General features: G+C 36.7%; 1 protein-coding gene and 1 long non-coding RNA gene across 8 annotated transcripts in view; one reads left to right on the forward strand and one right to left on the reverse strand.

Annotated features, from left to right (window-relative positions):
* Nucleotides 1-26,653, reverse strand: part of Myo9a (myosin IXA) — a 229,491-nt gene that overhangs the window by 17,321 nt on the left and 185,517 nt on the right. For all 7 annotated transcript variants that reach the window (XM_052188139.1, XM_052188138.1, XM_052188141.1 and 4 more), the window contains 8 exons: nt 26,458-26,505; nt 14,898-15,009; nt 12,403-12,464; nt 6,053-6,245; nt 4,641-4,769; nt 3,794-3,899; nt 2,515-2,646; nt 1,570-1,693 (listed from right to left, as the gene is read on the reverse strand). In XM_052188139.1, coding sequence (XP_052044099.1) covers nt 1,570-1,693; nt 2,515-2,646; nt 3,794-3,899; nt 4,641-4,769; nt 6,053-6,245; nt 12,403-12,464; nt 14,898-15,009; nt 26,458-26,505 — 906 coding nt within the window. The remainder of the gene's footprint in view (nt 1-1,569; nt 1,694-2,514; nt 2,647-3,793; nt 3,900-4,640; nt 4,770-6,052; nt 6,246-12,402; nt 12,465-14,897; nt 15,010-26,457; nt 26,506-26,653) is intronic.
* Nucleotides 1-26,653, forward strand: part of LOC127688962 (uncharacterized) — a 77,594-nt gene that overhangs the window by 10,158 nt on the left and 40,783 nt on the right. Inside the window, exon 2 of the long non-coding RNA XR_007978796.1 lies at nt 25,498-25,594. This is a non-coding gene — a long non-coding RNA (uncharacterized LOC127688962). The remainder of the gene's footprint in view (nt 1-25,497; nt 25,595-26,653) is intronic.

Below are 26,653 nucleotides of genomic sequence, written 5' to 3' on the forward strand. Positions count from 1 at the left end.
GGTGGGTACTAATAAATTAAACCTCTGAATACTGAGCTAACATTCTTAATACAGAAAATGTTTCTGTTTGTTCATAGTCTCAGGGATCAACCTTGTCTTAAAGACAAGCACTCTACCAACTAATGTAACACCTTAGGCCCAAATTTCCCTCTTAAGAAGTATTTTCATTTTTAATGTCTTGGGAAGAGATTTAGATCATATCCTATGATGATTTTGCTGGCTAGTTTTATGTCAGCTTGACACAAGCCAGAGTAATTTTCAAAGACAAAATCTCTATTGAGAAAAATCAGACTGGTCTGCGGGCAAGTATGTGGTACATTCTTGGGACTGATGACTACGTGAGAGGGCCCAGCTCTTATGGCTAGTATTACTCCCGTGTAGGTAGTCCTGGGCTATATAACAAAGCAGGCTAAGCATGGGGCAAGCTCCTGAAAGCAGCACTTCCCCCATAGTCTCTTCTTTAGTTTCTTCCTTTAGGTTTCTCCCCTGACCTCCTAGAAAAATGGACTAGGAAAATCTAAGCTGAAATATACCCTTCCCCCACCAATTTGTTCATGTATTTTGTGTTTGTTTGTTTGTTTTTAAATCATAGTAATTGGAATCCTAAGACAATGAACTTTATTTAATGCCTGGGAAAGGTTATGCTTATGTTTGTTTCTAGAGATCATCCACTAACCCTACCAGCAGACCTCTGTGGAACATCTGTTTTGTGCAAGAAAGCTTAAATAGGAAAGGAAGAAGCAGAGTTATTTCAGCGTCAGTCTAAATACAGATTATAATAGCATGAAAGAAGCATTTCTGGGCTCTAGAAAAATATGAGTAAGAAAATTGGGAAGCTGGTGTTTTGAGAGATATGCTGGGGATCTGAAGTATGTGCCTATTGTGATAATGTTATCTTACTGAAAGGGGAATAACAAGTAGATAAAGGTTAAACTTTAATCCACCAGTTGTTTATCAGAACCTCAGATCCTACTGATTCTTAGTTAATGGTAACTGGAGTTATCTATATAATTGCTGGTCACTAGTTTCAACTGTAAACACTAAATACAAACGTGAGTAAAGAAAAAAAAATTATCAGAACCCAACAACAAATCCTAAGTAAAATCTTTATTTGATTATAGAAGACTCTTAAATGGAATTCTGCTTCTGTATGAATCAAACGTTTTAGTTCATATTAAATCCCAAATGATTAAATTCCCTACTATCAGGAATCTTTGAAGGACCACCAAAAATGATATGGCTCAGAGTAGGAAAAGATAATGGAAGGATGTAGAGAAAAAGTTAAGATAAAGTTAAGTTTTCATGTCATGGATAGGTAAGGTAAGCAGGGAAGATTATAAGCCACCAGCTTTTTATTCAAAATATTTTAAAATTCTGCACATTAAATATACTCTGTATACATAGCTAAAATAATTTAAAGAAAGCTCAATAGATATTCATAGCACCTGTGTTCCTTCTGAGAGGTTCCTTTTGTACATAATCCATATATGTCACAAACACATACTTAAAAAAAGTCACAAGAAGCCTCCCTCTCCCACTTTTCACTGTGCTCCATAGTTTGCATCTTACCATTGATCTACGAATCAGTGATAGTCTAGTCTTTGCTTTATTTTCAGCAAATTCCAGGCTACTGATGTCTTTGAGACGAGCCTTATATTTATTCATTTGTTCTACAACTATCAGCTCCACACATCTGAAACAGGAAGAAAGAAAAAACTGTTATAAGCAGAAGTAAATCAATGAAGGGTTTTATCTCTAGACTACTTTGTAACTAAGTGTCCTAGACAATTTTGGGATGAAGGAAGCATCCTTTATTTTATGAGCTCCGAGAAAATTCTTTTTTTTTTTAAAGATTTATTTATTATTATATCTGAGTACACTGTAGCTGTCTTCAGACACACCAGAAGAGGGCGTTGGATCTCATTACAGATGGTTGTGAGCCACCATGTGGTGTCTGGGATTTGAACTCAGGACCTTTGGAAGAGCAGTCGGTGTTCTTACCCACTGGGCCATCTCTCTAGCCCTTCCGAGAAAATTCAGAATGGTAGTTGTCAACTCTGTCTGCATTTTAGAAAGCAACTAAAAATAGTTACAAATCCTAACACTCAGGCTACAATCCCAGATCAATTAATAAATCAATTAATGTATCTGGGGGATGGACTCAAGCCTTTACATTTTCCAAAAGTTCAGGGTAAACTATGGGAATACTGGACTATTACAACCAAAGGGATTAAGTGATAAGATCACTATTAGACTACATGCTTTATAGGGAGAGATAAATAGGGAGGGAGGAAGGGAAGGATGGATGGATAGATAGAGATAGAGATATAGAACTTGACAAAACAGAAATCCATTTAAAAACTATAAGCAGTCATAAATTGAAACAAGACGTAGAATAACCAAGAATCTGCTTAAATGCACTGGAACGTATGAAATCATTTACTGTGTTTGATATTTGGATATAATGGACTACATCAACTAAGGTCCTATAGAGGTGAATGGGGCTGGCCTTACGTGGTAGTCTTACTGATATCTTGTACACTTTGTAGTGGGTCAGTAGTGTCAGGGCAACGGAGAATGCAAGGTGCAAACACAATGGCCAAAGCATTAGCAGACATTCGATTAGTGTCTTCCTGTAGAGCAATCCTAAGGAATAAAGCAAAAACAACACAAGTGAAAAGAGGATATAATAGCATAATAGTGGGAAGGTATAGAGGAGAGGATAACATGCCATCAACCCTATAGTATTGCATAGATAACCAACGAAACTTAAGGAAGACACTGTAGACTTCCCTAGAGCTATCCCTTTACCGGGAAAACGGACTTTTACTACTCCCTGAAACAATCTGGACTATAAGTCAACATAAAGCATATTAAGATAAGTCTATAACCTGCTGCTTAAGCCCAACGTCATAATATGTCTGCAGATGCAGAGTTGTGTGGGTTCTTTAATTTTTAAAAAAGGATTTATGTGCTTTGATGTTATGCCTGCAGGCATGTCTGTGTGAGACTGTCAGGTCCCCTGGAACTGGAGTTATAAACAGCTGTGAACTTCTGTATGGGTACCTGGAATTGAATCCATGTTCCCTGGAAGAGCAGCCAATGCTATTAACCTCTAAACCATCTCTCTAACCCCTAGAGTAGATATTTTAAGGCATTCTCAAACACACCCCACATCTGAACAGAAAGAGAGTGTTTCCCAACCACTTCAAATATTTATACAGGGAAAGATATCTACTCCTGAAGCCTCTAGTTAGTCAATTCCTGTGTATAATTCTGAACCCAGCTCTCACAAAGTAGGTTATGTCCGGAGACAAAAACTCTTCTAGTTCAAATGTCAAAATGGTTGCTACTTGGTGCCACCAAGAGGCATGAGCTGCTATATGCATTACTCTAAAAAGTACTCAATTTAGCAGATTTCTGTTTGGAGGAATCCTAACCCCTCCTAAATACATCACAAAGTTTAGAAAGGCAGAAAGGTGTTTCATTGGAGGTGAGAGGTGTTGTTTTTTAAGCACCGGTAAAGACCAAGCTTTGTGCATGCTAGGTAAGTACTCCACTGCTAAACTACATTCCTAGGCAAGGCACTGTCTTTATAAATTCAACTTCTTCATTTAAATGGAATCCTGACCACAACCCCCAAAAGACCAGGCATACTGGTACACGCCTTTAATCCCAGCACTTGACAAGTAGAGGCTGGAAGATGGCTATAAGTTCAAGTCCAGACTGATCTAGACAGTGAGTTCCAAGACAACCAGAGATACATAGTGAGAACCTGTCTTGAATAAGTTACCTAACTAGATGAAAGATAAGGCGTTCCAGTGTATTGAGATGAGTTCGGGAGAGCTGATCAATTACAGAGTATACACCACGGATTGTCTCTTTTCTTTCCTGAAGGCCTAAGAAAAACGGTAAAAATAGCAAGTTATACTGAATATCCCTATTACATGCTGTATCTCCTTCCTGGATGGAAACTCTGTAACAGAGAAATAATGGCTTCAGCTTGGGGGGGGGGGGAGGGGGGCGGGCGGGCAGAACCATGGTTCTAAGCTTTGACTCCCTGTATTTAAATTCCCAAAATTGACTTTGTTCCCCAATAGCCCTTGGTAATAGCAAGGACACAGGTATTCTAGTATTTTAGTCATCATGTGACAGACTAGTTTCTCATTAAAATTAACCAACTGTTCTATATAATTATAAATCCTCAGGTCCTAAATAACTCTACGCAAACTTTTACCAATATACTACACAGCTAAAGCACATAGCCTATCTGGTATAAAACAGACAAGACTTAACTTGTTAACTTCCGATACAGTTCTTGTTTAGATTTACAACTGAATGAATGTTTTAACTTACCCTAAAATCTCCTACTTGATCTTTTACTGTTTTTATACCTACATCTTTCAGTTACTTATGAGAAGCAATAATGTGGCTTATTCAGAAAATTTTAGAAGAGTCTATAAAAAGTCAACATTTGAATAGGTAATAATACACTGGCAGTTGTCTATTGACTGTCACAAGTTTAATTTAGAACCCATCAAGGCTAATTTACTATAGGAGGCCTTAATAATGAATACAACACATGGCATTGCTTTATCAAGTATAGGCCTTTCCTTTAAACTCAAGAAACTTGTGCTTACCCATAGCTCGAAGGAATTCTTCATAGAGTTCAAAAGTCATGAGTGGATTGGGCAAATCACGAAGCCATTGTTTGAATACACTTGCAATGACATGTATGTTATAGTCATCTAGGTTTACACTTTCAGCATCTATTTAGAAATGAGAGTTAGGTAACAAAACAAACATGCAAAAGATTTAAACAGTACACTTCACAGAGTAAATCTACTAAAAGAAGCCTTCATATTTGTTAATTAAACAATGTATACTTGGAACAATTTCATTCTGTACTTGGAATTGCCACTTCTAACCATGAAGGAATAGTGTTGGTGTCTTTATTTCCTAAATATGTTGTGAATACCAATGTAAAAGAAAATATTTTCATGAAGGAAGAATCAAACTGCTGCAGAAGTGTCTATTTGCTTGCCTTTGATTTTTGTTCCTGTCTTGTAGATTGGACTGTGAACCACATTCTTAAGTACGAATGCTTCAGAAGTCCAAGGGAACTAAATGCAAGGCTGACTTAAGTCATTCTTAGAGTTGAGAAGGCAAGAAAATGTGATGGAAACATCTTCATCCAGTTTTGCTATTGCACAGGTCAAGAGTGAGACAAACCTGACAAATACCCCAAACAAGTGTATACAAAGTTCTTTCAGCCAGAATTTATCAAGTTTTCTCAGGCATTTCCTGTTATTTTCATAATAATTCATTTCTCACTGGTGGTGAGAAAAACCATTGGGGTTCTTAGTCACACAAAGACAACTTTTGTATCTAAGTTTGGTTTAAAAAAGAACTACTTTCTTCTAATAATGACAAAGAATAGATTTGGTTACTGAAACCCAAGGCAAGCCCTTATGTGTACTCTGGGACTAAGCTTACACTCATAACGAAGCCCTCAGTGTACATGGGCAGACAGGAAAATCTACAACAAAGAATCCCATCTGCAGTCAGAACAGTGAAGACTCACAGGCAGCACTTTAAATTATGGATTCAGAGAATACAGGATTAAATTCCAACATGATCACTGGTTGGTATTAAGTAGTTAGATGAATCCCTCTGTCAACCTTGTTCCTTATCTGTAAATGCAGATAAATGATGTCCCTGAGTTCTCAAAACTGTTTCTGAGAATCTTTGTTGCCTTGGATCAACATTCTATTAATTTCCCTGAACCTACATTTTCCTCCTCATAAGTTAAGGATATCAGGATCTAATTAGTCTGTCAAATAGATCTTTTTCAAGTACCTAACAATACCTTTTATAATTGATACTATCAATATATGTTTGATGAATTTACTAAGTACAGCCAAAGACTCAAAAATGGCAAAGAAGTACCCCCCCAAAAGTTCTGGCCCTACATTTAGAGAAGCAGTATATAATAAAACTGAAATAACTTTTTAAAAAGAATTAAAATTTGATTCAGGGCACACTCTCTTACCTGTATCTAGACCTTGTCGAAGCTCCTTGATTTTATTAGTTGACCCAGACTTTCGGTAAATACCTTCAGTATAAAGTCCATGCATTTCAATGTAGTTTATGAGCTTCTCTACCACTAAAGGAACAGCCCGATCTTCACTAGTCAAACGGGATAGCTCAACCCCGAATTGCCGAGATGACAGCTCTGGATCATACTAGATGAAAGATAAATTTTGTTTCTAAATGCATTCAAACACTATAGAGCATGCTTATTTCCCTAGTTTTAGGCTGATAACCCTAGAAGTTGGGAGGAAAGGAAATTACAGTTTATAAAAAGCACAAATTGATGAGCTAATAGTTTAAATTATCTTCTGCTGAAAATCCACACAGAAAACAAGACTAGAGGCAGTGGCAATGTGCTGCTACTTTGGCTGATGTTGAGTGTAGGAGAAGGGTGTTTGGTTTTTATGGAAAAAAAAAAAAAGAAAGCAAACTTTGAGTATTTACCATTGGAAAAATCATTGAATTTTTTAATGAATTAATGTGTCAGTAATTTCTGAAACACAAGAATATTTTGCCATTTCAAGGGTAAAACTTTATTAAAAACCTTACTTGCAGCTACTTTTTAAGCAAAGGGTCAGTCTATTCCACGATCAGTGTTAGTGCTCCTTCCCTCACTTTAGTGGTGCATCTAATATCTGTGATTAGATAGTTCAAATGTCTGCAATTCAACAGCTTATCATTGAGAAAATTTAAGTCATACACAAAAATGCCAACTTCTTGATCTCTAGGAACTGCTTATCTAAATCTTTTTCCTTCTCTTTTATCTGCCTCCTCTGGCCTATTAATCACCTTCAACCTTCACCTCCCAACCAGAGTCAAAGTCCCAAGCTTTAGTCACTCAGCCTAGCCCCACACTTCCTTCCACTTCTCACTGTGTCTCATCACCCTCTTTCAGCCTATGCTACTGCTCGTTTGAACTACTCTAACAGTATCAAGACTAGTCTCCCCATATGAATTTTCTCCCCCTTTAACATATCCTATACATGATATCTCCCTTACTATCCTCACATTTTCAGTGGCTAGCTAGTTTAGACACATGTGAAGTACATTCATTGTTGAGACTGATACTTAAGGCCTTGAATTGATTTTGATTTCTTGTCTTAATTGATACATTTGTCATTATTATCTAGGTACCAGGGAAACAAAAGTAAGAGCATTTCTCCTAAAATTAATGCTAAGATACCACATTAGCATGTGGAAATAAGTAAAATGACAGATTTACTGGGTAATTACAGAAACACAGAATATAAAACAGCAATGTCTGGGCTGGGCAGGAGCTGGGTTGGCAAAGTACTAGCCTAGCTTTCTTGCAGTCGTATGTTTGATTCCTAGCACTTGAGAGGAAGAAGCAGGAGAATCAAAAGCTCCAATTCATCCCAGGCTATACGGAATTCCAGGCCGTCTGAGATAAATGAGACCCTATTTCGTAAAAGCCAAACCCAAGCTAAAACTAACCCCCCAAAACCACCAACAAAATAGCAACTAAGGACCTGAAAAAAGACCTGATACTTAGCACTGATGTTAGGAAGCAGATGATACCCAAGAAAGCAAGAGAGGCTCAGGAAACACAGAGCCATGGAATCCGTGAGACTAAGTTGACTATTCGGTATGGCTAAACTAAGAATGAACGAAAAGCTAGGCAAAGGCTATAAAGTGTACTTGGGCTTTATTCTGACAGCTAAGAGACACTACTGGAGAATTTTAATAGACACGACAAGAATTAGTTTTCTGTTATTGTCCATATATACATTTTGCATATCATCAGTTAATTCTCAGATAATTAATTCCAAATTTAATTTAAAGGATGTTAAACCGATATCAAATAACATCTCTAATACTACTACTACTAGGTCTAAGGCAGAATACTTAGAATATTTGAAGGATGCATATTTAATGTTAGTACTTTCACTCACTCCATCAACTTGGCTAAATTTTTGCAATAAACTATTATATTCTACTTAGTTTTTAAGTATATATGGCATGGAAAGATCTAGTATGGGGCAAATAATTAAAGAAAAATGTAATAATGATTACTGAAATGATTTAAACAAAAATACACATAAAGAAAAAGTTTTCTTATTGGTATGATACCCACCTCCCCCCCCCCCCCCGAGACAGGGTTTCTCTGTATAGCCCTGGCTGTCCTGAAACTCACTCTGTAGACCAGGCTGGCCTCGAACTTAGAAATCTGCCTGCCTGCCTCCCAGAGTACTGGGATTAGAGGCGTGTGCCACCACTGCCCAGCTCTTCCTTGAGCATCAAAAAATTAATAGCTGAAAACTGAAAGAAAAACTAGAAAGTAGTTGAGGCTACTAAACAATAACTTGAAGTGCAGCCAGGTTTGAACCTAAGTAACCTGAAATAAATATGCCCCAAAACTCTAAATATTCTTAGGGCTTGCAAGAGGGCACAGGGGAAAGGCACTTGGTAAACTGAACCGGAATTGTACTAGGTAGAACTGGCACATGCAAATTGTTCTCTGACTTCCACATGTGTGTAACACTATGTGAAACAGGCCATACCCCCCACACTAAATAAATGTGTAAAAAAAAAACCCTACTCTTTAATAATTATTTTTTCTTTATTATTTTGCTAAAGCTTATCTACTTTAGTCTTTCTAGGAGCCAAAATTTTGTTTTGTAGGGGTTTCCTTTTGTTGATGTTTGTTTTCTAGGTTTTTATATTGTATAGACACAGCTTTTGATTTCTTTTTACTATTATTTCTTCTGCTCCTTTGAGTATAATTTGCTGAGCTTTTGCATTTTCCTCCATGAGATGGAAGTTTAGTCACTTCTAACTATACTTTTAATGTATGGATTTAAAGCTATAAAATTTCCTCACTATTTTCTCTTTGTTACAGGGTTATCATTAGTTAAAAAATATTTAAAGTATTTTCCATTTGATTGTAATCTGTTAGTACAGATCTACAGGGTTGAAATCTATGTTTTTATCTGTTTAAATGTCTTCTAAACATTTTCATTTTTTGCTTTCAGTACCAAATGACAAAGCCCAAGGCTTTACACACCCTAGGAAGGCATTCCATCACTGACAGGCTAACGTCTTCACTTCTGAACAGTATCACTGAGTATGATGAAAAATTTCAGTTGGTTCTCTTTTCTTGGAACACTTTAAAATACCTCACTATTATCCACTGGCTTCCATTATTTCTGTTCGGATATTAACTGTGCTTTATTTCTGTGCTTTATTACTGTGCTTTGTTGGATAATTATTTTAAGAAACTATACTTTTGTTTGGAGTACTGAACTGTTGTTTTCTTTGTATTTATCCTATTTTATGTTAAAAGTGCTTTACACTTTATGTATACTGGTTTGTAGCTCTGGCTGTCCTGGAACTTGCTATGTAAAACAGGTTGGCCTTGAGTGCAGAGAGATCTGCCTGCCTCTGCCTCCTGAGTGCTAGGTCAAAGGAGTCTGCCACCATGCCTTAGTTAAATGCTTTTAAACCCTTATATGATATGCTGCCCAGTATCTCCTTGTTTTTTTTAATTCGATATATTTTTATTTACATTTCAAATGATTTCCCCTTTTCTAGCCCCCCACTCCCCGAAAGTCCCATAAGCCCCCTTTCCTCCCCATTCTCCCGCCCACTCCTTCCCACTTCCCTGTTCTGGTTTTGCCCTATTCTGCTATACTGAGTCTTTCCAGAACAAGGAAGGGGCCACTCCTCCGTTCTTCTTGTACCTCATCTGATGTGTGGATTATGTTTTGGGTATTCCAGTTTTCTAGGTTAATATCCACTTATCAGTGAGTGCATACCATGATTGATCTTTTGAGACTGGGTTACCTCACTTAGGATGATGTTCTCCAGCTCCATCCATTTGCCTAAGAATTTCATGAATTCATTGTTTCTAATGGCTGAATAGTACTCCATTGTGTATATATACCACATTTTTTGCATCCATTCTTCTGTTGAGGGATACCTGGGTTCTTTCCAGCTTCCGGCTATTATAAATAGGGCTGCTATGAACATAGTAGAGCATGTATCCTTATTACATGCTGGTAAAACCTCTGGGTATATTCCCAGGAGTGGTATAGCAGGATCTTCTGGTAGTGACGTGCCCAGTTTTCTGAGGAAAGGCCAGACTGATTTCCAGAGTGGTTGTACCAATTTGCAACCCCACCAGCAGTGGAGGAGTGTTCCTCTTTCTCCACATCCTTGCCAACACCTGCTGTCTCCTGAATTTTTAATCTTAGCCAATCTGACTGGTATAAGGTGAAATCTCAGGGTTGTTTTGATTTGCATTCCCCTAATGACTAATGAAGTTGAGCATTTTTTAAGATGCTTCTGTTATATCTGCTTTGTTTTTTCTTTCTTTTTAGATTTCCCTGTGTGTGTGTGTGTGTGTGTGTGTGTGTGTGTGTGTGTGTGTGTGTGTGTGTGTGTAAAAAAGACTTCCCTGGGCAAGTCCCTGGCTGGGTCTGTGAACTCCGAGATTAGTGAGAGACTGTAATGAAGAGGGTGATCAAGGAAGATACCTGAAGTTGGCTCTCCATATGCATATAACCACACATAGCACCTCATCTTTCCCCTTACATTTCTATATTTTTACCATTCTTTTTACTATTCTCCCAGCCTGGATATTTTCTGTGTGTAGGCTTTTTAGTTCCCCAACCTTCCCTTCTGTGTAGGCTGCAAAATAATATGGAGTTTCAAATTTCTCTAGAATCTCCACTTGATTCTGTTAAAACCGATACTTAATATATTTTAGTTCACTGGTGAACTCTTATTATCCAGTATCTTTTTATCCAGAATCTTTTTATCCAGTATCTAAACATATCCATTAAAGTTTAAGGCTATATACCTAGTACTTCATAAGTATTGAAATCTATTTTATTATGAACTAAGTAGTCTAATTCCTTGTGTCTGGTATGATATTTGAAAAAATTGTAATAGTGCTGAGTGATGTTCTCTCTCTGGAAAGGTCCCTCCTCCTCTCTTGTGGGTGGTCACAGTGAGGAGGTACAACCATAATCAAATTAAGGACCATCTCAAAGCTAATTGGTAAATTTGTTAAGCTCAGTCTATCAATGGTTCACTTCCATTCATGGGTATATTTCTTGAGATGGCTCTCACTGAATCTGGAGAAATGATTTCTCTTTGATTACTAGTCCTAAAATTTAAAATTCTCCTTTCTCTCCTAAGCATTGAGACTCTAGAAAATCCTATTCTAACTAGCTTCTTAGCCATCTATGTTAAATAGCATGGAAGTTTAAAAAAACAAAAAAAGTCCTGAAGTAAAAATATTTAATTTAGGCTTTTTCTTCTACTGAACAAACCATGGTGGTTCAAGGCTTTACAGTATGGAACTCTTTCCCACCTTCTACAGTCCTAAGAGACTGCTAAAACTTCAACCATCTACTCTGACTTTAGTATGTAAGATCTCCTCTACAAAGAATACTGTTTGGTGGTTGTTTTCTTTGTTAGGGTTCTACTGCTGTGATAAAACACCATGACCAAAGAAACTAGGGGGAAAAGGGTTTATTTTATTTTGTCTAAATTTCCACATCACAGTCCACCATCAAAAGAAGGTATAGCAAAAACTCGAGGCAGGCTCTGAGGCAGAAGTAATGGAGGAACACTGCTTATTGGCTTGTTTCTCTCATGGCTTGCTCAGCCTGCATTCTTACAAAACTCAGGACACCACCTGCCCAGGGTTAGTTCCACCCAAGGTGAGCTGAGCCTTTCCATTATCAGTCATTAACAATTTTTTAAAAATGGGCTGACATGGTAGCTCATGCCTTTAATCCTAGCATGCCAGAGGCAGGTGGATCCTGTGAGTTCAAAGCCAGTCTGGTCTACATAGAGAGTTCTAAGACAGCTAGTGAAAGACCCTGTCTCAAAAAAAAACCAAAACCAACAAAAAGGTTGTTTCCTTGAAGATACATGTTCAGTACTTTTTAGACTTACGTACACAAATACAAAAAGGTATTCAAAAATACCAGTTCTTTTAGTATACGTTGTTGTTCATGGTTAAATGTTAATAGTGAACATTAAAGTTAACTCCTCAGAAGAACTTATGAATGCTTAACTCATAAACTTAGCAGCTTACATAAAGACAAGATAAAAGGTTTTAAGAAAATTAATTCAGTTATATACATACATCTCCACACATGTATATTGGATTGTGATATAAAACATACTTCTTAATGTGATTTGAAATCATGAAGTTTGAAAACCACTGTATTATAAAGCTACTAAAGAAGCCCTAACTACTTTCCACATGGAAAAAAAAAAACACCAAAACCCTGCAGACACACTGTGTCCTACTAAGGGGCCGCAATACCTTACCTTCTTAGAACACTTGGCCGTGGTTTTCAGACAGCACTTCTTATGGCAAGCATACTTACACACTGGAAGACAGGTTAAGCATACAGCAAATCAATGGCAAGAGCTTACCAAGTTCACAACTGTGTTTTTTGAGGCTGACTCTGCTTTAACGTAATTAAACACATTTTGTTCTATGCTAACCTCTGTTAAGGGAAATGATGTTGAAAATCTGTCTAATATTTTCAGTCAGTGTCAATGAATAAGCTTTCTCTTCTTTTTAGGGTGCCTGTCTTACTACTGCACTCATGTCTCCTACCCACACACTCAATTCTAACAGGTTATTTATCTATCTTTATAGTTTGATTCACAAATTAGTATGTATGTCCTCCCTGGTGCTCTAAAACCTGTTAAAGTCCCAGAAATCCCAATTAAGAATTATAACTATGGGCAAAGAAGGGATTATTTTCAAGAAATGCTTACTGAAATAAAATTGGAGATACATTAAAAAAAATAAAAGAGGACTTATTTATTATCCCTGAAGGATCAAAATAGAAATCTTAGAGAAAATAATATAAGCAGAGTATTAGTTATAGTAGGGAACATAAGATTAAAAAAAAGTTCAGAGCAAAAATAATTTTTAGGCTTGGGAGGCAAAGGTAATCAGATCTCTGAGAGACTGAGGCCAGCCAAGACTATATAAAGACAAAATAACAAACAAACAAACAAATAAACAAATTTCTTAGTGTGTCCAGTACCAAGGTACCCAGACAGCTGATGGGAACAAGACATTTGCATGGAGGGATGCTGAGAGCAAGGTGGCTTCTGTCATTCTGCTCTACCAGCTACTGCAAACTAACAAAATATTCTTTCTTAAACTTCTAATCTTTTATGCTTTCAAAGCTAGATCAAGTAATAGAGGCCATGCTATTATAATGGTGACATCAGTCAGTCATAAAAACAATTAATTCTACAAGAAATCAATCTAAATACACGTTGGCCGTAAAAAAGCAAATTCTCTAAATCAGTGGTTCTTAACCTGTGGGTCTCAACCCTTTGGGGCTCACATATCAGACATCCTGCATATCAGATATTTACATTACAATTCCTAACAGTAGCAAAATTACAGTTATGAAGTAGCAACAAAAACCATTCTGTTGTTGGGGGGTCACCACAACATGAAGAACTGTATTAAAGGGTCACAGCATTAGGAAGGTCGAGAATCACTGCTTAGCCTAAAACCATAGTGTTTGAATTAGGTACATTTCAGACATTTCACATTATCAACATTATTATAATTTTTAAGACCACTGATAAGAAAATGAAAGGAAGTTCTCGCTTCATTCAAATTTGAATTTAAAATCTCCACAGGATTGTTATTTAAATATTGACTCCCCTTCTAGTGGAATCATTTCGGAAAGCCTGTGGAATCCTTACACAGTGGAAACTCTCTGGTTGAAGTAGGCCACTAGAGGTGTGAGCATTTGAAGGTTACATCTTGCCTCTCATGTGGGTCAGAATCTCTGCTTTTTGGTTTACCTCTACCAAGCCCACTACACATGAAGGACTAAAAACTCTGAAGACATGAGACAAATGTTTCTTTCCTTAAGTCATTTCTATCAGGCACTGTGGTCACAGCAACACAAAATTAATACAGAAACCCCAGAGAAGTGGGGTTGTTATCTTGACTAAATTTGACAAAGTCGTGTGTGTGTGTGTGTTTTGAGAGAGGGTTTTTCCGTAAAGTCCTGGCTGTCCTAGAACTCACTCTGTAGAGTAGGCTGGCCTCCAACTCAGAAATCTGCCTGCCTCTGCCTCCCAAGTGCTGGGATTAAAGGTGTGTGCCACCACTGCCCAGGGAAATTTTAAGGTCTAGAAGTTATTTATATTTTCTGGCAAAAAAAAAATTATCTGCATTGAACTAGGTTCTAAAAGTCTGAGTGAGGCAGAACTAAAAGGATAAATAATATGGTGGAAGAAATTTCAAGAGAACATAGCATTCGGGTTGTAGTGTGTTTATTGATGGCTACATTTAGCCATATTTATAATGATAACTTGAAAATGAAATTAAATATACAGTTTGGTATGGACCACACTGTAGAACACATAGGTATGGACCTCGATTGTTATATAGTTTTTAGCACCATTAAAAAGAAGATGGTAAATTTGCACTGGAACCAGAGGAAGGGATCCTTGAAGACATTTCAGGCAGTCATGACAGCCTGCCCTGAGCAAGTTCCAGGGTGGCATAAAACTGCAACTCATTTGAAAGACTGCATTAAAACCAGGGTATAAATCATAGTGTTAAACTCACAAAGGGCTAACTAGCAAAGTGCTTTACAGAATTCAGCTGCTCAAGAACTACTATAAAGAAGTACTGCAATTATAGTTCAAGAAAGCTTAACTATTTTTCTAAATGGGTACAGAACTAGTACCATGTACATGGTACTAGTTTTTCAGACAAGTGAACACAAGAGAGAACAATGAAAGCTTTTCCCTCAAAGATGTCTAATACTTACATTTGCAAACAGAGGCTCTGTCCATTATCCATATCAAGGAAGAACAGTACTCACAGTATGTAGGGATGCTATACTGGGTGGCCTTAAAGATGTGGCCATTGTGCTCTTCCACCTGAATGAAGAAATTTCACTATTTATACTATAGGCAATGAGGTAAATGCTTCCTGAACATGGTTGGTAAATGGGAAATTCTCCAACCTCTTCTAAGACTTCACTGGGTATCTATTCCAGTTAGAGAATTATGATCCTCCAAGAAATAATGAAAATAAAAACATTCCAGGAATGTTTTACATTACTGAAAATCAATCATGACCTGAAAAGGCTTGTTTGCCTGAGTTATACCTATTGCTGTTTTGAAATTAAAGCTGAAAATACACACATTAGGTATTAACATAAATAATTTTTATGTTTTTTCTTTCTCCTAATCAACTCTTTTGCTTACCTTTAAAAAGAAAATGGTTTCATTTGAAATTATCAATACATTGATATCTTTGTTTGTTTGAGATAGGGTCTTACTATGTAGCTCTGGTTGGCCTGGAAACCCCTATGTAGACCAGGCTGACCTTGAACTCTGAGACCCACTTTTCTGTGTCTCCCAAGTGCTGGGTTGAAAGGCCACCCCCATGCCTGGTGTATCCTTGTTTTTGTTTGCACTCTTACTGTTCTTCTTGCTGCTTTCCTTCCAATGAGCTAGTTCCCTGTCTTGCTTTCACGACACATGCACAATCCTCTCTTGTTCCTCCCAATTGGGAACTTCATTCTCAAAATTCACTGTCAACTTTCATGTAGTACATATATATATTTACACATATAAAAATTTACATCTATAGGCTACATGAGATAAAACCTGTGATACTGGTATCATACCCACTTATTTTAGTTAGTATAGCAGTTCCATCCATCTGACTGCAAATGTCACAATTCCATTTTTTTTTCAATCATACAAAATGTCATGATATATATGTAGCATTTTCTTTACCATTAGTCTGTTGAACATGTAACTGGCTTCACATCTTAAAATTGTGAATCATTATAATCATGGCTGGGCAAGTATCTCTGTGGTAAGCCAGTTTTAAATCTTTTGATTATATACCCAGAACAGGCACAGCCAGATTATATGGCCCTCACAGACTCATGTGTTTTGAATACTTGACCCATAACAACTGGCACTTATTAAGAGGTGTGGCCTTGCTGGAAGAAGTGTGTCACTCTGGAGGCAGGCTTTGAAATTTCCTATACTCAAGCTATGCCCACTCTTTCTGCTGCCTGTGGATCAAAACATAGAACTCTTACCTTTTTCTCCAACACCAGGTCTGCCTGCACACCACTATTTCCTGCCATGAAGATAATAGACTAAACCTCTAAAACTATAAGTCAGCCCCACTTAAATAAGAGTTGCCATGGTTGTGTTGTCTCTTTATAGCAATAAAACCCAAACTAAGACATAGCTAGCTCCTTTTTAGGAGCTACCATACTGAATTCCATCATGCCTGTACCAGTTTACATTTTCACAAGAAGTGTATAAGGGGTCCTCCTCTTTGCACATATCCTCACTTAATGACAGCCATTCTAGATGGGTTGAAGTAGAATCTCAAAGCAGTTTTAATCTTTATTTCCCTGATGAATCAGGGTGTTGAGCATTTTTCGTGTGTTAACCTTTTTACTTCCTTTTGTTGTTGTTGTTGTTGAGAAATTTCAGTTGACTATTAATTTGCAAATATCTTGTTTGGATTTTTAATTTTTGAAATAATTTACTGAGTGATATATCAGATGTATAGTTGGCAGGTCCCCCTTGTCTTCATTTATGATATTTTCTTTTGTGTTGTATAGCTTTTTAGTTTTGTGCAACTCCATTTTAAAATTCTCTTTTTTAAAAAATGCCAATGTAATCAATTTTAATAAACTAAATAAAAATTGTTTCAATGTGTTTGAACCTTTGCTTTTATAATATTGACAGTGAAATACATTAAATGATAATCATTTATATAACTTTACAGTACCATGAACTCACAAATCATTCAGGATAAAGATTTGGTTAAATATTTTCATCATATATTTTTATGTTTATTCTTTTTTCCCTTTTAAAAAATTTATTTTTAAAAAGATTTTATTGGATCTTTTATTTATTTACATTTTAAATGTTATCCCCTTTCCTGGTTTTCCCTCCAGAAACCCCCACTCCATCCTCCCTCCCCCTGTATCTTTTCTTTTCTTTTCTTTTTTGAAAAGCGTGTTCTTTTATTAAAAAAGGAACTAAAAATGTTATATGATAAAATTGAAGATTTACATGGAAAATACTTCTGATAAAATAGAAGAGATATATAAAACACATTAAAATTGACAATTTTCATGGAAAATTGAAGAGTAAACTGGTAGACATAAAAAAACATTGCTAAATTAATTGAAAAAAGGAAGTAGAAACATTATATGATAGAATTGAAGATTTACAAGCCGGGTGGTGGTGGCTCATGCCTCTAATCCCAGCACTTTGGGAGGCAGAGGCAGGCGGATTTCTGAGTTTGAGGCCAGCCTGGTCTACAGAGTGAGTTCCAGGACAGCCAGGGCTATACAGAGAAACCCTGTCTCAAAAAACAACCCCCCTCCACAAAAAAGAACTGAAGATTTACGTGGAAAATATTTTTGATAAAACTGTAGAAAAATGTAGAAAAACATATTAAAATTTAAGATTATCATGGAAAATTTTATATAGATATAATAATGGTAGGCGTAAAAGTATTACTAAGTTGATTGAAAGTGGGATTATAAACATTTTCTGATAAAGTTGAAGATTTACATGGAAAATATTTCTGATAAAATTGAAGAAATATATAGAAAAAACATGTTAAAATTGAAGATTATCATGGAAAATTATACAGATAAAATGGTAGGCATAACCTTTGATTAATTTAGAAAGGTTTTTCATGTCTACTACTTTATCTATGGAATTTTCCATGAAATAGTCAAATTAAAAGTCTTTCCAGAACCAGTAGCCACTCCTCCATTCTTCTTGGACATCATTTAATATGTGGATTATGTCTTGGGTATTCAAAGTTTCTGAGCTAATATCCACTTATCAGTGAGTGCATACCATGATTGATCTTTTGAGACTGGGTTACCTCACTTAGGATGATGTTCTCCAGCTCCATCCATTTGTCTAAGAATTTCATGAATTCATTGTTTCTAATGGTGGAATAGTACTCCACTGTGTATATATACGACATTTTTTGTATCCATTCCTTCATTGAGGGACACCTGGGTTTTTTCCAGCTTCTGGCTACTACAAATAGGGCTGCTATGAACATAGTGGAGCATGTATCCTTATTGCATGCCGGGGAATCCTCTGGGTATATGCCTAGGTAGGAGTGGTACAGCAGGGTCCTCCGGAAGTGTCACGCCCAGTTTTCTGATGAACCACCAGACTGATTTCCAAAGTGGTTGCACCATCTTGCAATCCCACCAGCAGTGGAGGAGTGTTCCCCTTTCTCCACATCCTTGCCAACACCTGCTGTCTCCTGAGTTTTTGACCTTACCCATTCTGACTGGTGTGAGGTGAAATATGATAGTATACTTAAGTGACCCCCCCAAAAAAACTACTAGAGAATACCTACAGCTGATAAACAACTTCAGCAAAGTGGCTGACTAAAAATCAACTCATGCAAATCAGTAGCCATTATATACTCAAAGGATAAGCAGACTGAGAAAGAAATTAGGGAAATGACTGTTGGGAACCAGAGAGCTTGGCTCAACATCCCCAGCTGAGCTGTTTGCACAGGTTTCTTGAGAGCAAAACATCCCGGGGCTTAGCTTGATTCCTGCCTTCCTGCCCGGTGTGGTACAGACTTCCCAGGTGCCTGACCTATGACTATAATTGATTTTTCCTGTTCCCTTCCCTGGCCTCTAGTATATATATATCTATTGCTGGTCTCTCAGTAAAGCTTTGGCATTCTCCTTGCAGAATGACCCGTGTCTGTGGTTTTTGTTAATCCCCCAGGCCTACGCCCGATACTCGGTACCGTGGCAGCGCGGGCGCTGTTAATGACACCCTTCACAATAGCCACAAACAGCATAAAGTATCTTGGAGTGACGCTAACCAAACAAGTGAAAGACCTAGATGACAAAAACTTCAGATCTCTAAAAAAGGAAATCGAAGAAAATCTTAGAAAATGGAAAAATCTTCCATGCTTGTGGATTGGCAGGATTAATATAGTTAAAATGGCCATCTTGCCAAAGGCAATCTACAGATTCAATGCAATCCCCATCAAAATCCCAACTCAGTTCTTCATAGAGCTAGAAAGAGCAATTCTCAAATTCATCTGGAATAACAAAAAACCCAAGATAGCTAAAACTATTCTCAACAGTAAAAGAACTTCTGGGGGATTCAGTATCCCAGACCTCAAACTTTACTACAGAGTAATAGTGATAAATACTGCATGGTATTGGTACAATGTCAGGCAAGCGGGTCAATGGAATAGGATTGAAGACCCAGAAATGAACCCACACAACTATGGTCACTTGATCTTTGACAAAGGAGCTGAAAGCATCCAGTGGAAAAAAGATAGCCTTTTCAACAAATGGTGCTGGTTCAATTGGAGGTCAGCATGTAGAAGAATGCGAATTGATCCATTCTTATCTCCTTGTACTAAGCTCTTCTCCAAATCGATCAAGGACCTTCACATAAAACCTGACACACTGAAACTAATAGAAAAGAAACTGGGGAAGACCCTTGAGGACATGGGCACAGGGGGAAAGTTTCTGAATAGAACATCAATAGCTTATGCTCTAAGATCAAGAATAGACAAATGGGACCTCATAAAACTACAAAGTTTCTGTAAGACAAAGGATACTGTCAAAAGGACAAAACGTCAACCAACAGACTGGGAAAGGATCTTCACCAATCCTAAATCTGACAGAGGACTAATATCTAATATATACAAAGAACTCAAGAAGGTAGAACCAAGAGAACCAAATAACCCCATTAAAAAATGGGGTAAAGAGCTAAACAAAGAATTTTCACATGAAGAACTTTGGAGGGCTAAGAAGCACCTTAAGAAATGTTCAATATCATTAATCATTAGGGAAATGCAAGTCTTTTGTTTTTTAGTTCTAAAAAGGAAGTCAGAATGTTGAAGCAAAATGCATTTAATGTGTAGATGGTTTTTTGGTAATAAAGTCTTATTTTCACAATATTAACTCTATCAATCCATAAGTATGGGACATCTTTTTCCATGTTCGAGTATCTTTCCCCTTGATAAGGTCTTTTCTGTGTTGATATGTTTTGGGGTTTATTTTTAAAAGCTAATATGAGTAGGATTTTTTTCTTAGCAAGTTCATTACTGGTGATACAAACTATATTATGTTAATCCTTATCTTGTCACATTACATAAAGTGTTTACCACATATTGCAGGTTTTTTGGTAGAAGTTTTAAGGTTTGGTGAGTATAGGATTATGTCCAGATAATCTGACTTTTTTTTTCCAATTTGTATTCCTGTTTTTTTTTTTTCCCTTGTCTTACTGCTCTAAGATTTTGAATACTACATGGACTAAGAGTAGAGAATAACATAGGACCTTAGGATCCAGCTAAACCACTCCTGGGCATATACCAAGAAGATGCTCCAACATGTAGTAAGGGCACATGCTCCACTATGTTCATAGCAGCCTTATTTATAATAGCCAAAAACTGGCAAGAACCCTGATGTCCTTCAACAGAGGAAGGGATGCAGAAAATGTGGTATATTTACACAATGGAGTGCTACTCAGCTATTAAAATGATTAATTCATGAAATTCTTAGGCAAATGGATGGAACTAGACAACATCATCCTGAGTGATAACCCAATCACGAAAGAACACACATGGTATGCACTCACTGATAAGTGGATATTAGCCCAAAAACTAAGAATAAGCACGATACAATTCACAGACCACATGAAGCTCATGGAAAAGGAAGACCAAAATGTGGGTACTTTGGTTTTTCTGAGAAACAAAACAAAATACTCAAAGGAGCAATTATGGAGATAAAGTATAGAGCAGACACTGAAGGAAAGGCTATGCAGAGACTGTCCTACCTGGGGATTCATCCTTTGAGCAGTCACCAAACCTCGACACTATTGTAGACGACAAGATATGCTTGCTGAAAGGAGCTGATATGGCTGTCTCCTGAGAGGCCCTGCTAGAGCCTTACAAATACAGAGGCAGATGCTAGCAGCCAACCATTGGATTGAGCGTGGGGTCCCCAATGGAGGAATTAGAGAAAGGACTAAAGGAGCTGAAGGGGTTTGCAACCTCATAGGAAGAACAATAATATCAACCAACCCAACAGAGCTCTCAGGGACTAAGTCATCAACCAAGGGGAACACATGGCTCCAGCTACATTTGTAGCAGAGGAATGCCTTCACAGGCATCAATGGGAGGAGAGGTCCTTGGTCCTATGAAGGCTCGATAGAGGCCCCAGTGTAGGGAAATCGAGGGAGGGTAGCTGGGAGTGGGTTGGGTGGAGAAACACCCTCATAGAAGCAGAGAGAGGGAGGATGGGTTAGGGGTTTTCTGGGAGTGGGTAAAACCAGAAAAGGGAATAACATTTGAAATGTAAATAACAAAAATATTCAATAAAAAATAAGAGTAGAGAATAGGCATTGTTTTGTTTCTGGTTTTAGAAGACAGGGTTTTCCCTATTTAATATAGTGGTGGTGCTCAGTTTATCATATATTCCATTTATCATATGGAGGTATCTTCTGTTTCCAGTTTCTTTAAGGCTTTTCTCATGAAGAAGTGTTGAACTCTGTCAAAGACCTTTTCTGTATCTACTGATACAATATAATCTGGGTCCTTAAATGAGTTTTATTACATTTATTGATTTGCATATGTCAAACTATCCTTGTATCCACTCATGGTGCATGGTCTTCCTAAGTTCTCAAATTCTGTTAAAAGGACAAAACGTTAAAAGGACAAAACGGCAACCATCAAATTGGGAAAGGATATTCACCAACCCCACATCTGATAGAGGGCTAATATCCAATATATACAAAGAACTCAAGAAGTTAGACCCCAGGGAACCAAATAACCCTATTAAAAAATGGGGTACAGATCTTAACAAAGAATTTTCACCTGAAGAAATTCGGATGGCTGAGAGGCACCTTAAGAAGTGCTCAACATCATTAGTCATTAGGGAAATGCGGCTCAAAACAACCCTGAGATTTCACCTTACACCAGTCAGAATGGCTAAGGTCAAAAACTCAGGAGACAGCAGGTGTTGGCGAGGATGTGGAGAAAGAGGAACACTCCTCCACTGCTGATGGGGCTGTAAGATGGTACAACCACTGTGGAAATCAGTCTGGAGGTTCCTCAGAAAACTGGACATGAGACTTCCAGAGGACCCTGCTATACCTCTCCTGGGCATATACCCAAAGGATTCCCCGGCATGCAATAAAGACACATGCTCCATTATGTTCATAACAGCCTTATTTATAATAGCCAGAAGCTGGAAAGAACCCAGATGCCCCTCAAAGGAGGAATGGATACAGAAAATGTGGTATATTTACACAATGGAATACTACTCAGCAATTAGAAAGAATGAATTCACAAAATTTTTAGGCAAATGGTTTGATTTGGAAAATATCATCTTAAGTGAGGTAACCCAATCACAAAAGAATACATATGGAATGCAATCTCTGAGAAGTGGATATTAATTAGCCCAGAAGCCCTGAATACCCAAGGCACAAATTGCATAACAAATGACTCCCATGTAGAAGTATGGAGAAGGTCCTGATCCTGGAAAGGATTGATCTAGCATGGGAAGGGAATATAAGGACAGAGAAAAAGGAGGGAGGTGATTGGAGAAGGGATGGAGAGAAGAAGGTTTATGGGACATAAGGGGAGGGGGAATCCGGGAAAGGGGAAATCATTTGGAATGTAAACAAAGAATATAGAAAATAAAAATATTAAAAAAAAAGATTCTTTCTTAAATTAGCTACAAAGCAGTACCTTACAAATATGTGTGTGTGTGTGTGTGTGTGTGTGTGTGTGTGTGTGTGTGTATTTCCTGATTGCTATTCTGAGTAGGGTAATACAGAGTATCTGAGTAGTTATAGCATACATTTTCCTGATGGCTAAGGATGTTGATACTTTCAAAAATATCTACTGATAAGTTCAGTAGAACAGCTGGGATCGAAGTCTTCCCACTGATATTTGCACAAGGGAGCTGGGAAACTCCACAGCTTTCTGTGCATAATTCACCAGAAGAGAGTGATCTCCCAGCAGTGCTTTCACTTTTGAGCTCAGAGGCATAAGGACACAGGCCCACAGGAGGAACAAACTCCAGCCAGAGACAACAATATCAACTAGCACCAGAGATAACCAGACCGTGAAAGGCAAGCACAAGAACCCTACCAACAGAAACCAAGGCCATATGGCAACATCAGAACCCAGTTCTCCCACCACAGCCAAGTCCCGGATACCCCAACACACTGGAAAAGCAAGAGTTGGATTTAAACTTGTATCTTATGATGCTGATAGAGGGCTTCAAGAAAGATCTAAATAACGTCCTTAAAGAAATACAGGAGAACATTGGTCAACAGGTAAAAGCCCTTAAAGAGGAAACACAGAAATCCCTTAAAGAAATACAGGAGATCATGTGTCAACAGGCAGAAGCCCTTAAAGAAGAAACTCAAAAATCCCTTAAAGAATTACAGGAAAACACAAACAATCAAATGAAGGAACTGAACAAAACCATCCAGGATCTAAAAGTGGAAGTAGAAACAATAAAGAAATCACAAAGTGAGACCTCTCTGGAGATAGAGAACCTTGGAAAGAATTCAGGAGTCATAGATGCAAGCATCAACAACAGAATATAAGAGAGAGAAGAAAGAACTTCAGGTGTTGAAGATACCATAGAAAACATTGACTCAACAGTCAAAGAAAATGCAAAATGTATAAAGCTGGTAACCCAAAACATCCAGAAACTCTGAGACACAATGAGAAGACCAAACCGAAGGATTATAGGTATAGACAAGAGCGAGGATTTACATCTTAAAGGCTCAGTAAATATCTTCAACAAAATTGTAGAAGAAAGCTTCCCTAACCTAGAGAAAGAGATGCCCATGAACATACAAGAAGCCTTCAGAACTCCAAACAGACTGAACCAGAACAGAAAGTCCTCCCGGCACATAATATTCAACACCAAATTCACTAAACAAAGAAAGAATATTAAAAGCAGTAAGGGGAAAAGGGCAAGTAACTTATAAAGGCAGACCTATCAGAATCACACCAGGTTCTCATCAGAGATGATGAAAGCTAGAAGATCCTGGGCAGACCTCATACAGACCCTAAGAGAACACAAATGCCAGCCCAGGCAACTATACCGAGCAAAACTCTTAATTGGCTTCTCATATCTTGGTTTCTCATCATAGATGGAGAAACCAAGATATTCCATGATAAAGCCAAATTTACACAATATCTATCCACAAATCCAGCACAACAAAGGATAATTGATGGAAAATACCAACACAAGGAGGAAAACCATACCCTAGAAAAAGCAAGAAAGTAATTTTCTTCCAACAAACTCAAAAGAAGATACCCACACAAATATAAAAATAACATCAAAAATAACAAGAAGCAACAATCACTATTCCCTAAAATCTCTTAACAACAATGGACTCAACTCCCCAATAAAAAAGACATAGACTAATGAAATATTTCTCATCTAAATCTCCAATTTTATCAGAAAATGTTTGTAATTCCCCTTTTAATTAATCTAGTAATATTTTTATGTCTATCATTTTATCTGCATTATTTTTCATGATAATCTTAAATTTTAATGTCTTTCTATATACTTCCTTTATTTTATCAGAAATGTTTTCAATGTAAATCTTTGATTTTATCACAAATGTTTCTAATTCTACCTTCAATCAATTTAGAGTTTTTATATCTACCTTTTTATGTAATTTTTTCCATGAAATAGTCAATTTTAACATGTTTATCTATTTCTTGAATTTTACCAGAAATATTTTCCAGGTAAATCTTCAATGTTATCTGAAAAAGTTTATAATTCTGCCCTCAATCAACTTTAGAATTATCTTTATGCCTATCATTTTACCTGTATAATTTCCATGATAATGTTTAATTTTAACATGTTTTTCTATATATTTTTTCAATTTTATCAGAAATATATTCCATGTAAACCTTCAAGTTTATCAGAAAATGTTTATAATTCCACTTTTAGTCAACTTAGGAATATTTTTATGCCTACCACTATTATATCTATATAAAACTTTCCATGATAATCTTCAATTCTAACATGTTTTTCTACAATTTTCTCAGAAATATTTTCCACATAAATCTTCAATTCTATCATAAAATGTTTCTATTCCATATTTCAGTTAATTTAGCAATGTTTTACATGTCTACCACTTTACGCTTTCATAAAAACTGTCAATTTTAACGTGTTTATCTGAAATATTTTCCATGTAAATCTTTAATTTTATCATAAAGTGTTTTTACTTCCCTTTTCAATTAAAAAAAATCTATTGCTCATTTGACTTTCTTCTTCTGAGAACTCTATGTCCAGAACATTTTTTGACTGCGATATTTGTTTTTTTGCAACACAGAACCTTTTCAATTTCACAAGATTCTATGTGTAAAGAAGTATCAAGCCTAATGATATGATCTTTGATTCATCTGGAGTTGATCTTTATGCAGACAGAGGTAAGAATATAGTTTCATTTTTTTACATGTAGCATACCAGCTTTCTTAGCACCATCCTATTATATTAAGATTATAACTCAATAAGGAAAACCAATTTAAAAATTAGTAAATCAATGAAGTACAAATGACTAGCAGACACATGAAAATATGTTAAACATTATTAGACATGGGGGGGAATACAAACTAAAATCACAAAACGGCTACAAAACCAAAAGAATGTCTGCAACAAAAAAGATACACAGTAACGTAGGGTGGTAAAATTGTTGAGATTTGAACTCTTATCAGCATTATAGGTAGCATTTCTTACTTGGAAAACATGTTAGCAGATTCTGAAATTTTAGCTAAAGTTAAATTCATATGACCCCAAATTCTATCAAACAGTAAATAAATTGTGAAGGAAAAGGTTAGGGCTGTAAATCAGTGGTAGAATAATTAGCTAGCATGGCCAAGATCCTCAGCATAATCCCCCCCAAAGTGATATATAATTCTACTGAATACTCAATGTAGCTAACTAATGATACAACATTATAGATGAATCTCAAGAATATGCTAAGAAACCGTAAACAAAACAAGGAATTATACAATTCCATTTTCATGAGATGTTCACAAGGAGCTAAACCACAGAAAAAGTAATCATGTTAGAAACAGTTATTTACACCATTTTGATAATTCCATTTTAGAAAACTACTTTGAAAGTACATGTTCATGAGATGTCAGGTCCATTGTGATTCTAACTTTTTTAAAGGCTTATGAGTATATGCCCTATGGATCTGGTAAACTTACTACTAAATCTATCCATGGGAATAAAAAGGTCTGCTTCAACCTACTGAGCTGGAAAGTATTATGCCAATGGTGTAACTTACCAAATCAGTTTCCTTTTTCCTCCTTTTCTTTCTTTCTGTTTTAAGCACCTGGCAGGAGGTGAGAAGAAATATAAATTAAGATTACAAAGACTAACATATTCTCTTCTTTGAAAATGTTTGAAAAGCTTAAACAGATAATAAAAAGTTCTTTATTCTTGAAGAGGAACTATGCAGAGCTGAAGTAAATTTGAGAAAA

Source organism: Apodemus sylvaticus, chromosome 7 (genome assembly GCF_947179515.1).
Source record: "Apodemus sylvaticus chromosome 7, mApoSyl1.1, whole genome shotgun sequence".
NCBI lineage: Eukaryota > Metazoa > Chordata > Mammalia > Rodentia > Muridae > Apodemus > Apodemus sylvaticus.